The sequence below is a fragment of the Etheostoma cragini genome, chromosome 17 (genome assembly GCF_013103735.1).
Source record: "Etheostoma cragini isolate CJK2018 chromosome 17, CSU_Ecrag_1.0, whole genome shotgun sequence".
Lineage (NCBI taxonomy): Eukaryota > Metazoa > Chordata > Actinopteri > Perciformes > Percidae > Etheostoma > Etheostoma cragini.
Genome location: NC_048423.1, coordinates 6,236,985 through 6,251,840, shown reverse-complemented (window position 1 = coordinate 6,251,840; position 14,856 = coordinate 6,236,985). Strand labels below are relative to the sequence as shown.

Below are 14,856 nucleotides of genomic sequence, written 5' to 3'. Positions count from 1 at the left end.
AATCTAAGACAGTATATAGTCTCATATCACAATGTCAATATAATATTGATATATTGCCCAGCTCCAGTGCACAGTGATGGCAGTTACTTTGCCATAGGGATATTTTTGGCCATTTTATGTCTTTAGGTTGTATTTCCTCCTTTACATTTTATTATAACAGGAAACATTTTTTTGCGGCTGATTGTTCATCATGATCATATTAGTTGAGAAGCAGTTAAACTTAAGTTGTACCTTCTTCAGTGGAATCCACAGCTTGATCTTCCTGTTTTCCTGACTCACACTGCAGATTCTAATAGGCCTAAGTTATTTTGAAAAAGACATTTTAGGTAAAATGTAGGCTACTTTTACTAAAGCTAAATTTACAACATATTTTCTCTTGAGCTAGTTTACCAGAAGTTCAGAGTAGCCTGACATTAACCAGTTGTTTAGCATTTTGTGTTTGTGTGGCTAAAATCAGGATATCCCCCACAGATTTGTTGAACTACAATGTTGCTTAATCCTGCAGATGCACATTCAGTCTGTCACTTCAAGGTTTAGCAACATTGACTCAGAAATGTCCGCATCGTGGTCCCTCCATATAGCCGTAGAAAAATAAGGGTCGCTCTGAGTTTATGCTGAAAGTTGGGACCGGAAACCGTAAACATCACCGCCGCTTTGACGCTTCTTTGAGGATGTCGGTCCGCTCGCCGCTATTCTGCAGGGAGAAGCGTTATTATTGCTGAGCAACGGAAGGAGAGAAGGCCGACGCACAGAACTGCAGCAGCGGCAGGGCTGGGCACCACACACACCTTCAACAGAAACACACACCAGAAAGGAAACGGGTAAGTGAGTGGTATACTTCACTTTTACTTAGGTAAATAGTAGAACATACAGCTAACAGTAGGCTTTAAGCTAACGTTGTGGTCTATCAAGTTTGCGGTAGAAAAAAAAAGAAGGAAATTGTCGATTTTCTGCTTTTGTGCTGCCCTTCTAATGTCAATGTGGGTTTTCAATGTTAACACAAAATTCTCCGACATCACACCGCAGACTTTGGAGCTTCTCACATTAAAACCCTAAAACCTGGAATAATTGCATGTATGAAATGTAATAAACCAGCTCGGGAAATAGCCTGTATGCTAATAACGGCTAAACAAACTGGACTGACTCCCCGGCGGCTAACTGGATGGCTATGTGTTGTCGGCAGCAGCAGCATGACCAGCCTGCCCTGCTCCGCCTTTGTAAAGCGACACAGCCTCGATTTGCACTTTGCTGCCTCTCTAAAAGCACCGGCCGCAATTGTCCTATAAATGCTATTATTACTTGTTATTGAGTCGTTATTATTTTCTATTAGTTGCATCTTTCTGCAACCGCACCGAGGCTTTCGAGACAGGATGCACATCAAAGAAGGTCGGTTACAGTGGGTGCTTTGTGTTTATCGCATTGGAAACACATTAACGTCGGGGCCTTCTTTGAGTCTAATTATATTATCTATAGGGTAGATTATTTAAGTGGGTTTTGCACTATGTAAGGTAGATAAAAAATGTTTCCCGATGTCGGACCCCCCCCTTCCCTCCTTCTGTGTGGAGGCTTTGTTTTCGTGGGGCAGATGTAGCTAGCTGGCCTACATGCATCCGCTCTCTTTGTGTTCAGTTTGATTTTGGCTGTCATCATCACATAAGATGTAAAACTTAAAAAAAGTGCTATGACTGCATTTCAGTATTTTAAATGCTAATATTTATAATTATAAATTCATACATATCTTTAAGACACTTTATTTCCATTCCTCTTACAAACAAACTAATGCACGTTTTTAATTGTCTAATTATCAGGTATTCAGTATTGAATGAATTCTGGATTTTGTTCAATACTAGAAGCAGATGCATGACAAATACCAAAGTTACACAACTGTGTAAACATTTGAAATATGGATCTCTAGCAGGAGCAACAACTTGACTGTGTTTATTCCTCTTGATCATTTCGCTTAATTTAGTCTAGAGGCATTAAAGTTACCAGTGGAGACTGATTTCATACCAGGTCTGGGTTTCTAGTTCCACTGTTCTCATACTGGGCTGATGTGTTCTTGGAAAGCTGAAGAACTATGCACACCAGTGAGTCTTGTTAGTCTCCTCCTCCCTTAGCTGTAAGAATTACATTTTTGGGGGGTTTGGGCAAAAGAATGTGCAGATAATACCATCCAGTCAGTTTCTTTCTCCCCTTCACTCTGCCTTTTCCCTCCTCCTTCATGTCTTCTCCGCAAATGTATAGTTGCCGGCAGGCGGGTTGGCTCCACAGGCGTTTGCATTTTTAAAAACTGTGTCAGTGTCACAGGACGGTTGCTGCACTCTCAAAGAGGAAGTAGAAGAAGTGTCCTAGACTGCTAGCCATCATACATGTCCATTTACACAGTTGAAGTACAGATGATAACACAGGCAGCCATGTGAATTAATAGAAATAGTGCACTCACACTCTTTATGTCCATTCTTGTGTTGCTCTGTTTTTCTTATGACAAACTTGAAATCTCAAATATAGATGCCTACAGCCACCACGCTGTCAGTGCTCATTGGTCACAAGATGATTATTAACATTGAGCAGACAAAATAAAGTTAAATCATGCTTTTTCATTTTCTATCTCATCCTTCCTGAATCACTGAAAGTTGTGTCTGGTTCGGTATCATAATACTTATGATTAATGAGCAATGTGTACATGTATAGTATGGGTATCCTTCAATTAAATGAACCTATTTTCTGTTCTAGTCTATAGTTGGAGGACTTAGTTGTCTGACCTGCCCATGGCCATTGTGTGTAGTAGGAAGTTTAGGAAGTGAGTTCATATTACTTCAGTGGTCAGGGAGTTTTATTTGTGGCTTAAAACAACCAAGCCTGGAACCTAATATTCTAATGTATTCCATTCTTTTCAACAAGTTTTAAAGTGTTTTGAACCAGGGTAACAGCGGGTAAAAATGGCAGTGAATCTCCCTTTTGTAATCTGCCAGAGTACAAGCTTTAAAAGGGTTACGAGAGTTAGAAAGCTTTGCCTGGTGAAGCTTTGACGCGTGTGCAGAGTCACAGAGAGAAACAAGGGAGGAGGTGAGTTAAAGAGGACGTGGTGCGAAAAGGGAGAAACAGGATAGCAGTGCAGAAAAAAAGCATGAAGCAATTTATATACTGTATATAATCATCAGCCTCTCCCGTGTTATGGAACATGAAGGGCGTTTCTGTTTTTTTTCCATTTAACTTCTCAAAACGAAAAAATGACACAAGAGTGACCTTCACATCTTTGTGACTGCACAATTAATTGCAATATGGACTAGTGCAAAATCCAAATAACAGGGGGGCCCTATATTTGTGAATGGCGAAATATGTGTCAAACCATTCTAATATAAGTACTGTGGTGCTGCAGCGACGTCCCGACCTACAAATCCTATCCTACGGCCTAAAGAAAAACATCTTTGTTTGGTACAGATCCTAGCTAAAATCACGCTATATTTATGTAAATTTCTTTCAATGGTAATAATTTTCAATGAAAATGAGACTAATGATACAAGGGATTATTCCCGTCAGTATTAGGAATCATATTGCAATCGCAATATCAGTCAAAATAATCACAATTAGATATATTCCAAATATCATGCAGCCCTAGTCATCATATTTTCCGGTCCATGAAACACATGTCAACGGTCAGTGCTATGCTTCTTTAATGTATTTGCATTGAACTAAAATGTGTTCATTTTCAATGGGCATACATGCAGCTGAAACAGGTGCATCCCAAATGTTTCAACATTAACATTTTAATATAACATTATAGGCATTATGGCCTTTAGAAAAATGTTGTTGGGGGGAGGGGGGTAGAACACTACAGGCCCCTTTGGTGCAGCCTCAAATTTTGTCCTTAATGTCATTTTTTTCTTCTTCTCGCAATTAGATATTTTCCTCCTATCGTGCAGCCCTAACAACTCCCCTGATATTGTGTCGGATGCAGCATGGTATCGCAATATTTTCACCATCTTTTAGTCTTATTTGTTTAATATGTAAATAGTTATTTCATTCTAAATGATCTGATCATGTTATGTAGTCACTCTTTTCACCTTCGTTTGACTAGTTCATAGCTGAACCTATTATTACAGAACACAGCTATTATGCGCGCCGCCATGAGACGTCACACCCTGCGCCACCCACCACCACAAGGAAATTCTCAACCTATGGGAAACACTGATATGCATTTAGGATATAAATCATAACAGGGTTTTGCTTCATTCAATTCATTATTCTACTAATCTTTTCAGCTCTAGTACAATATAGTAGTCATTGCTTTTACTTTTCAAAGGTAACTTTGCGTTTGCATATTAGTTTATTAAATGTATTCTTCTGCACACATGCCCCATTAAGAAAGCTGCCTCCAGAATACTATTTCTGTATATTTTCTGAAAAATGTACTGCACACACGCTCCGGAGAATGAATTACACGCACTGATAAAGACTATGCCACAGGGCATGTGCTTCATTAATTCTTATAACTTATTCATAATCTATTTTTTATTATCTCTTTATCAGTACAAGCTTGTTCAGAGTGCTGATTTCCCCCCCTTAGACTCCATAGGAATAATAACTTTACTGTCCCAGATAATGCTGAAGGGCAGGCTATGTTTTAACTAGGGTACATTCCGTAAAGTTATCAACATTCGTGAAATTTAAATGTCTACATGTAGGTCTCTAGGTCATGCGAAACACAGGGGTCACCAAGCACGTGGTGGGTTTACTTCTTATGGCCAGGGGTGTGCTGGGTTGTTTATGGTAATAACAATGAAGCAGTCTGGATGGATGCTGGCTAAATGGAGGTGTTTGCTTGTTTGTTCCTCTCGCCAACTGCGTCATGTGATGCGTCTGGCCGCTTTTCTGCACCATATGGTCTTTTCTGCTGCATGGGATGTTTTATTATCCTGCTGTATGTATAAGCCACATTAACACACATACAGCCGCACATGCACATGTACACTCAAGTTTCTGCAGATTTGAGGTGCTATACTGACACCATAATGATTTATTATGTCCCTGAATGGTGCTATGGTCCTGTCGTTAGAGATTAGTGCTGGTGTATAGTCTCTGCATTATGCAAATTAAAAAATGCATTGGTCAACAGCATGGATCATTTTCTCTTTGTTACATTTTTAAATTTTCATTCCTAATACACATTTAGTACATTTGATCTTCCTCCACTTACTTGATTCAGTTTTACAAAAGCATAGTGGGGAAAACATGATTATATGCATTAAACTGGCAAAAAAATATAAATTATTTACTTTGTGTGTATGTGAGTATCCTTGGCTGGGATATAGAGGGTCAAAGTACATTCAGCCTAAAGTCGCTTAATGAGCTAGTGCAATATCCAAATCGCAGGGAAAGACAAAACATGTGTCAAATCATTTTAAATTAAAGTATTGTGGTGCTGCAGAGATGTCCTGGCTTACAAATTGTATCCAACAGTCTAAAAAAACTTTGTTTGGTACAGATCCTTGCAGCAAAAAAATCAAACTTCAATCATTTAAAATATTTTTTTTTTTTATGAAAATGAAAATAATTATACAAAAATGATAATTTCTTGAGAATCATGTTGCAATTGCATACCAGTCAAAATAATCACAATTAGATATTTTCCAAATATCATGCAGCCCTAGTCATTATATTTTCCGGTCCCTAAACACATGTCAACGCTCAGTAGTACACCTATATGCTTCTTTAATGTAATTGCATTGTACTAAAATATGTTCATTTTCAATAGGCATAAATGCATTTTTTTACCCTTACATTACTTTTACTTTTATACTTTAAGTAGTTTTGAAACCAGTACTGTTACACATTTACTTGAGTAAAAAGCTTGAGTTTATACTTCAACATCTACTGAAGTATTTTGAAACCCTAGTATCTATACTCCTACCTGAGTATTGAATGTGAATACTTTTGAAACCTCTGTTCAAATGTCAAATGGAATCAAAGACTTTCAGGACTGATATCCCTGGAGCAGCCATGGCATGCTCCTTTATGCACTTTCCATTTTAGACCAAGAACATTTCATGTACTGTATTATTTAAATGCGGTCAAACTAACTTTCGATTGACTGGCTGCTCTGTAGAGCTATTTACAGGTCATTCAAAGTGCCAGGTGACATCAGACTCACACGCATGCAATACACAATCCATTCCTCTTTCTTCTTTGTGGTAGAGTATGTTCTTGAAAGTAAAACTAGCAAACCATTATGCTTACAGGTGATGAAGTAGGATTTTAAAATGGAACAAAAATATATAAAGTTCACTACTGAAAGCGCAACAAAATATAGCTCATATACTGAAGCTGATACATTCAGCTTGTTACAAGTGTTTGGTTTATCATTATCTGCATTATAGAAAAAGCCCTGTCTCTGTTTTTGCCTGATATTAGAGAGGAAAAATAGATACCGGCTCTACTGTACACTGTCATGTTTTTAAATCTACAGTAGACTCTGTTGCTTCTGACTTGAAAAAGCCTTTTGTCTGTCTGTCTGTTCAGAGGTTGCTCAGATGTCTCGTCTTGAATTGGCTGACTGTTTTTTTCTTTTACACCCGTAAGGGTCTGCAGGCTCCCCCTCTTCCAAAACACCTCTAGGGTTGCAAGACCGATTCAGTCTCCCTTGTCTTTTGTTTATTGACTTACTGACCTTGCATCAGCATTTTCAAGGGAATAAGCTGTTTTTCTGTCTGTCTTGGCCTTTAATGTACTTTCCATATTGGTTTCATGTGTCTAGCACCACGTACCCTATTTTCTCTTTCTTTCCATTGTTGCAAAACTGCAATGTTGATTATAATAGTCATTACATTTCAGGTCTTACATAAAGTATGTTTTTTTGGTCTAAGTACATCTTTTGTTCTAAGCCGTCTTTGCTGTGGCGTTTTTCCACTACATTTCCAAGACACGTTTTAATTTTTCACTTTTCCATCAGTCAGTATCATGATATTGTATTATTATATTGTATATAGTTTAATTTAATTCAGTCACTGGCCTGGTCTTCATCTGTTCAGCCAAGGGGGCTATCGCTGCTCTAGCTCCTATAACTAGTAGTGAGTGCTATTTATGTTTAGCTTTTGCTGCTCTTGTAAACAGTAAATGCATTACCTCCTGTCTGCCAGTGGATATTTCGGAGAACGACCAACCAGACATGGAAGTTCAGAGCAAGAAATGCCTAAAACCTTTTAAATTGAACAACTTTTGTAATTACTCAATTGGCGAGGAGCAAAATATCACATAAGACCATATCTTTCTTTTGTCCTAACTACAGTACTTCCATTGGAAGCCCTACACATAGGGTGTCCTAGCCAAGCATGGTTTAATGATGCACTGTAACTGCTAGTAAGTTTTAATGCAGCTACACTGAGATGAAGCTAAACTTGTACAGTCTAGGCAGAGACCACACCCCTACTAGGGCTAAGTTTGGCTCTTATCATAAGACCACATGGAAATGTGTGTGACAAGAGTATGAGTTGGGCCCGTCTGTCTCTTTTTTTCTGGTTACTTCTCCCCTAATTCTCATTTGGTTTGCTTAGCATATGTGTGTTCGAGTAAATGTATGTGTGAGGAGGCTACACACAGAAGCTGTCAGTGTGTGTGATGCGGTCTGAGTCAGCCATCAGGGTCGCGGTGGTGATGTGACAGTTTGGGAGGGAGATTAGGCAGATGAGTATGACTGTTGCATCATCCTGGGATACACACTGGAGCCAGATGCTATGTGGAGAGCAGCAGCCATGTGGTGCAGCAAAGAAACATATTAGGTGATGGCAGTATAGAAAGTAGCTCTCATTTACGTCACTTCCTGTCCCCTTTCAGCCAGTGTCTATGATTTGCTAGTTCGGAGTAGAGGGAAAACATATGGATTGTTGAATGACAAAAGACTGCTTATAAAACAATTTTGATAGAGAACGGAAACATAGCTGTAAAAGTGATTAGCCAAATCCAATAAATCTGATTATCCAGCACTGCTTGTTATCATCCCACTTGTTTTTAATGTCTGACCATTTTATTTTATAATGAATAAAAATAGCAGTGTTTATTCTCATTTTATTCAAATCTATGCCTTTGTTAGTGTTACGGTAAGATGATTTTCCTCATGACAATGTACAAAGTATTTCAGTTCCTTTTGAGCTGTGAGTGAGCAGCCTCTCTAGATGGCACAAGATTTTTCATTCAAGAGTAGACAGTCAAATCAACATCAGATGCACATCTAATGTGGACTCTAACACGAGTAAGCTCTATCTACCACAGGAGGTGCAGTGCATGCTTCCTGTCTCTTCACGGCAGTCTCCTTCATACAAAGAATTCACAGTCATCTTGGAATAATCCTGCCCTTTCACTCCTTAATTGTGTGTGTGTGTGCGAGTGTGTGTGTGTGTGTGGGAGATAGTAATATGTGCAAGTCTGGGGGTTGGGGAATTCCTGCCAATACCATGAGGTCACTATTCCTCCTTATTAGCCCCAGCATGAATGTTGCTGAAAGAGTGGAATTAATATGAGACCATACTACGAGTGTTAACAGTTTTTGTGTTCCTGCATCTCAACACTGAACGGATTTATCGATATTTAGAATTAAACATTTTTGCATCTCTTCCTAACTTTTGCTTTTCGGATGTCAACATGTAGGGTTTACTTCTGCTGGTTCTAGATAATATTTTGCATTTTTGTTAGAAACTTTTACCATTTAACTTTCTATCAACCAAGACTAATTGTTTTGAGTTTTTTTTGTTGACTATCCAGAGTAACGGGGACACTTTTTTTTGCTGATTCAATTTTCTTGTTATACTTTTTCAGTCTGTAACAAACCTAACTGGCCCTGACTATCTGCATGGCTAGACACTGCTAGAGTTAAGTGAGAAAATGTGTTTTTTTGTATTTTCGGTGACCTGACTGTTTAACATCAGGACTAGAAGCACATGTTAAGCAGAAAGTATATCCTTCTCAGCTGCATGCCCTGTGTCAGACCTACCACTGCATTCCTCCAGCTGTGCCACGCCTTTCATGTGTGATAACAAGAAGGTTTTTAATGCCGCCACACAGGCTGGTATGCCTCATATTCAGGCTCCTCAACCACATCGCATTCTGCAGTGAGTGTGCAGTGGTTATTGAGACAGCAAGCCTTCAGATGCTTTGGTTAAAGTGGGGGGGGGAGACCCACACATAACTATAGTGTAATGGCAATGCTGTATTTGTTCTTTTATGGCTTTCTCTGATAATGTGTTCAAAGTGTGTTTTCTAGTGTAAGATCTAAACACAATATCCTTTCCATCAGACACATAATACATGGTCATGTTTTGCCATGGCTGGTGAACACTGTTATAAATGGTGTAAACCAAACCGAGAATGCACATTATTAGCATGAGATACTAGCTTGGAGTCTGGCCAGTGACGGTTTAATTGGATTTAAGAAAATCAAATCTGACATTTGTTCTACCTGTAGTCCTCCGAATTAGTTATATTATTATAAGAGTTATTTTGGTGAACCATGCTCAATTTATATTGGTTAAATTTAGGAAATTTTAATTCAGTTAAGGTTAGCGTGAGTTTTATGTCAGTGGTCTAGTTACGGGGGATTTTAATTGTTTTTGTACAATGGATAGTTTCATCTGACCATGCACATACTGTAAGCCTGGTCAATATTCGCCTCAGTTGGCGCTACAGTCGCCTTACAGCAAAAAGGTGCTGCTAAGTACTGGGTTCAAACCCTGTGCAGGACAATTCTGTGTTGAGTTTGAATGTTTTGCATTCACATGTGTTTCATCCGGGTGCTTCGGTTTCCTCCAACCACCAAAACATGTATGTTAGATGCGATCCTGTAAGTTCCACTGGCAAAAGAACTGGAGTTGGTACCCGGGCGCTGCCCTGCAGCTCCCTGGTGCTCCAGTGTATAGGATAGGTTAAATTTAAAGGATACATCTAGTTTTGTAATGTATGTAAGAGCTGAGAAATGACAATACAAGAATCTTATTGTGTTTTACATTTACAACTGTCTACAATTTTGTCATTAAATGTTTCACAAATCATATAAATCGTTAAAATTCTGAGCTGTCACTGTGATGTAAACTGATCCCTTTTACATCAGAGACAGCTGTTGCTTTGGTAAAGTCACATCCCTAACACCGCCATGCGAGGAACTGTCAGAGGTGTGCAGTTGATTAAAATTTTACCCTGGGGATTATTGAGTTGGTATACCAAGTGCTTATGAGGTCAAGAAGCAACAGCTTAGCTCAATAATCTTTAATTCCCTCTCTGATGGGCTTTTCTTGGCACAGAGCTCCTTATATTTTAATGTCACTTGAAATTACCAAGAAAAGCTTCCCTTTGAAAACTATATTTGATATTGAAATAAATAATTATGAATAGTATTAACATTTTCTACACCTTGGTTTAAATGTCAACATAAATAACATAAATGTCTAAGCAAATGCAGCAATCTTTCAAAATATGTTTTATAACAGATTCTACACTTCACTTTAAGAGGCTCTACTTTGTGTTTTGTTGTCATCTTGTGACAGTGTGACATTTTTTAAAACATACATTTGACTGCTTAGGTTTACAGCCAGTGGCTTGGCCAGACAGCTTCCATTCCATAGTAAGTTAGCTAAAACAGCAATATAGATAACATATCCGTCGGTTAGTTCTGCTTGATATTGTTCTTCCAGGCCTGGGCAGTTGGAAAGTGTGGCTCGCTTTGACCTCCTTTACAGTTCTTCTAAAAGAGAGGAGGAGGTAGGCAAGAGGGAAAATAAATGTCCTGCTGGTGAGGCCAGCCAACATTCCTACATCACTTCCTCCTCTAACATCTGGCAATGATCAGGGCAGGCAGAGAGAAAAAGAGGATGATTCTCACTGGTTGGCTTAGTGTTCGTTTCCAGGCGTAGACGGAGAGGCATCACATTGCAAGACCGCCCAGTCATCCTCGTTCCCCCTACCAGCAATGCAAAACGAAGCAAGATGGAGTGTTTTTTTGATTCAGTGTATCCCTACCAATGTTTACACGTTGTCAGTGATTCTACTGTCTTCCTTTATTGCTTCATATGTTCTTCTCAGCTATTTACACCATATTGAAAAGAAATAAATTGCCTGCTTCTGTGAGTAGAAATGGAAAAAAAACCTTTTCCTTCCTTCTCCTTTCTCAGGATGGCCTAGCTGTGCAGTGTCGTCAGCAGTCAATCAGCAGTGAGCTACTTGGATCAGAGGTGTGTAATACAACTCCCTATTTTATTCCCAATATTTAAAACAACTTACTCACATTTGTATTGTTGTGTCACAGTGATAAACCAAAGAATGGTATTCAAACCTTAGGGCCACGCTTGCAATTTTTTTCTTTTATAAAAATACTAAATTCATTATTTAATTGACTTTTACATATTGCAAGGTTTATTTTGATAATGGAATGCCCAACAGTGTGTAATTGGTTAGACAAACATCTGGTAATATGAATGAAGTGTGTGCCATTTGGTGCAAAAGTTTGATTTTGATAATGCTTTAGGTAGTTTTGGTTCTAGGGCCTTATTTTGCAGGATATATGAGTTATTTTGTGGTTTAGGTGTGTGTTTTTGTAAATGGTTTCAATTATTTTGATTAAAAACCAGCTTAGTTTGCAAAATTGTGTTTTAGCAATTGGCAAAAACTGTAAGTAGTTATTCAAAGCAAATGTTCCTGCTATTATTTTAAATACTGTATAATATTCAGGATATCCTAAATCCTTTCCATAGTCTTGTAGATGTGAGTTTGTTTAGATAATATACAGTACTTAGCGCTATTTTGATTGTGGGAACTGTTCAGCTCTGTTTCTTGAACTACAGATTAGATGACCTCCTGCTTATTTGCTTTGTCCCAGTAGGTGTGTTCCCGAACAGGTTGCAGAGATGAGTGTCACCTCGTGGTTCCTGGTGAGCAGCGGGGGGACTCGCCACCGACTCCCCCGGGAAATGATCTTTGTTGGCCGGGATGACTGCGAGCTCATGCTACAGGTGAGAACACATTACACACCAATTTCCACACTGACGGCAGCTTCAAGGAACCATAACTGACAAGAGGTGTTAGTGTCATTTTCACCCACTCTCTAGCTTTTTGTAGCCGTTGCTATCTTTATTAAAGAGAAATGGCAGTCTGAGTCTTAGTATGTTACTAATTGTTAAGGTAATATAACCAGAGACCATACAGAGCCTGGCACTCATGGGGTTCTTCTCAGTCATATAAATAACCTGCTGACCTCACGGCAGTCTGTTTCATAAGCTAACTGTTTACTGAGTATGACTTAGCACACTACCAATGAGCCCTCAATGCTCATGCTGTTGCTCTTACAGCGGCAGGACATGTTTTAATGTTATTGTGTGTGTGTGTGTGTGTGTGTGTGTGTGTGTGTGTGTGTGTGTGTGTGTGTGTGTGTGTGTGTGTGTGTGTGTGTGTGTGTGTGTGTGTGTGTGTGTGTGTGTGTGTGTGTGTGTGTGTGTGTGTGTGTGTGTGTGTGTGTGTGCGCGTTCTAACTGAGTATCTGTGCAGCTGTGTATACATCAAGCCCATGTGTATGCCCATGTGTATCTCTGGTCACTGCACTATTTATAGAAAGTGGGGCAGATACCTCCTTAGTCAGATCTTATCTGACTGAGTCAGTTGTAGTGGGGAAAATGTGCATTCTCTGTTATGAGAAAAGGATTACATGTTGACAGAAGTTTTTACTGGTACCAGGGTCTGTCTGAGAGTCTGACTGTCAGGAAGACATTCAATACTGATTCAGTGATATTTATTCATTTTTGCTGTGGATGAAATTAGCCTCACTTTTCAGATTGGCCTCTATCTTATAACATCACTCTACATCCCAATAATACCACAATACATTTGATATATTTCTAAGTTTCTGATTTCTATACAGCACTTTGTAAACATATTAAAATATTTTTTTAATTGTAGAATTGTTGTTAGCTAAAATAAATTATCCATAAGTCATGCTCTATGCCTTATGGGCTTTCTGGGTTGAAGAGGCTGGAGCATAAATAGTACAATAGATACTAATAGTAGAATAACCTTTATTGCCATTGTATCATTAAAAATGTACAACAAAATTCAGAGTGCTACTCCTATAAGGTGCTGCTAGTTAAACAAAAAAAAACACATTCATTCATACATTCTACACGATAATGAATTAATAAATGAATACAATTAACTTGTTAAAAGCTGCACTGAGAAATTTGTCATTGAGAATATTAGACACTGGTTGTCCGTTCTGATAGCTGTGAGGAAAAAGCTGTGTTTGAGTCTGTTAGTGTGGGTTTTGAGTGATCTTTAGCACTTCCAAGAGGGATGCTAGTAAAATAGGTGGTGTCCTGGGTGAGTGAAGTCTTTGGTGATAGTTGAGGCTCTGCTGAGGTAACAAATGCTGCCAATGTCTTCCAGGGCAGGAAGAGGACAGACCACTATTTTTTGTGCTGTATTTATTCTGTAAAACAGAATTATAAAATAAATAAAAATCCCATTAATTTTTAATCCAAGTGCACATCATGATTTCACATCACCTTTTTTATTCAAAACTTTCATTTTGAATTTAGAAATTGGCTTCACCCTACAAAGTAACTTTAACCCGATTATCTGTCAAATAGTTTAGAAGCCTAAAATAGTCTGTGTGTTAGAACCTAGTTTTATTTCTTTATTTTGATTTAAAACGTTATGTAGGCTGCATATTTATTAGGCTAAATATATTAAAAATAAACAATGTCCTATTATTTGGTGGTTTTAGAGTCTGAATTTTATGAATATACACAGAAAGAAAAACTATTAGGTAATAGTGTTTAATAATTTGATGTTCCTATGTTCCTATGTAAGTCTACTAATAATGTTGCTCACGCAGTCTGAAACGGACGACACATATTTTACTTAAACAATTTGAAAATATACTAGTCTACTGTAGTGTTCAATTTCACACGTAACATTCTCAGTTGGAAAATAATATCTCACACAATGTAACACTGACCATCAATAAAAGGGAGAAAAAATACTTTGAAGAGGGAGGGCAGAGAATTAGAATCATCTGTGTGCTTGGCCATTAAGTGGTATTTCAGTCTGGACGTGCTCAAATGATAGCTCAGTTCACAACAACAAAACACACAGATCACTTTGGTCTTGTCAATGGAACCATTTGGTAAGTTTTAAAAATTCAGCTTTCAATACACAATCTTTTTGGCATCCATTTCGCGCTCGCCATCTACTCAGAACGTACATTAGTACTCTTTGGCCGGCTCGCAAGCCCGAACAAGTGTGTGCGGCGTGCCTGTTGTTTTGTTTCCGCTCTAGCTATATCCGGTGTGGCGTTGTAGTTTTTCTAACGTTACCAGTTGTTGCAACAGCATGTGAAAAAACTACAAAATTTGCTATGCCAAAAAAAAATGTAATCTTGCGATCAAAAAAATTGACGCCGTTAAAATTGGTTTGCGTTAACACCGTTAGTAACGCGTTTAACTGACAGAACTAAAATATCTGAAACACAACTTCTCTGCGCCATGCAACTGTCGCTTAGACAGGTACTTGCATACATAACACTTCCTGTTCTGGAGCTTTTGATTGCATCACACAATCTTCAGTTGTCATAGACTTGCAGATGTGCTTGCATTTGCACTTTTTTTTTTAAACAATTATAGGACTTCTTGTGTTCTCTAGGGTTCTTTTATTCTTGTGGTGAGTTAGTTTAGTTAACCAATTTCAGCAAGGTCAAGAATGAACTTTCAATACTTGCTCATTTACAATGACATTTCACAGTTATACAGTTGACCTTCAAGTTTTTATTATTTTTCCTGCTGGCCTATATCCCCTCACAGTCGTGTTCTTTGATAAGAAAATTTCAAG

At 38.4% G+C, this 14,856-nt stretch overlaps 1 protein-coding gene across 10 annotated transcripts in view; it reads left to right on the top strand.

The window, feature by feature from the left end:
* The first annotated feature begins 641 nt into the window (after nt 1-641).
* The window catches only part of cep170aa (centrosomal protein 170Aa), a 45,002-nt gene continuing 30,787 nt past the window's right edge, over nt 642-14,856 (top strand). For 8 of the 10 annotated variants that reach the window (XM_034898776.1, XM_034898778.1, XM_034898775.1 and 5 more), the window contains exons 1-3: nt 643-821; nt 11,154-11,213; nt 11,861-11,990. In XM_034898776.1, coding sequence (XP_034754667.1) covers nt 11,886-11,990 — 105 coding nt within the window. In that variant the 5' untranslated portion in view covers nt 643-821; nt 11,154-11,213; nt 11,861-11,885. Of the gene's footprint in view, nt 822-11,153; nt 11,214-11,860; nt 11,991-14,856 lie in introns of all 10 variants that reach the window. The other 2 variants (XM_034898770.1, XM_034898771.1) reach the window with 2 other exon arrangements.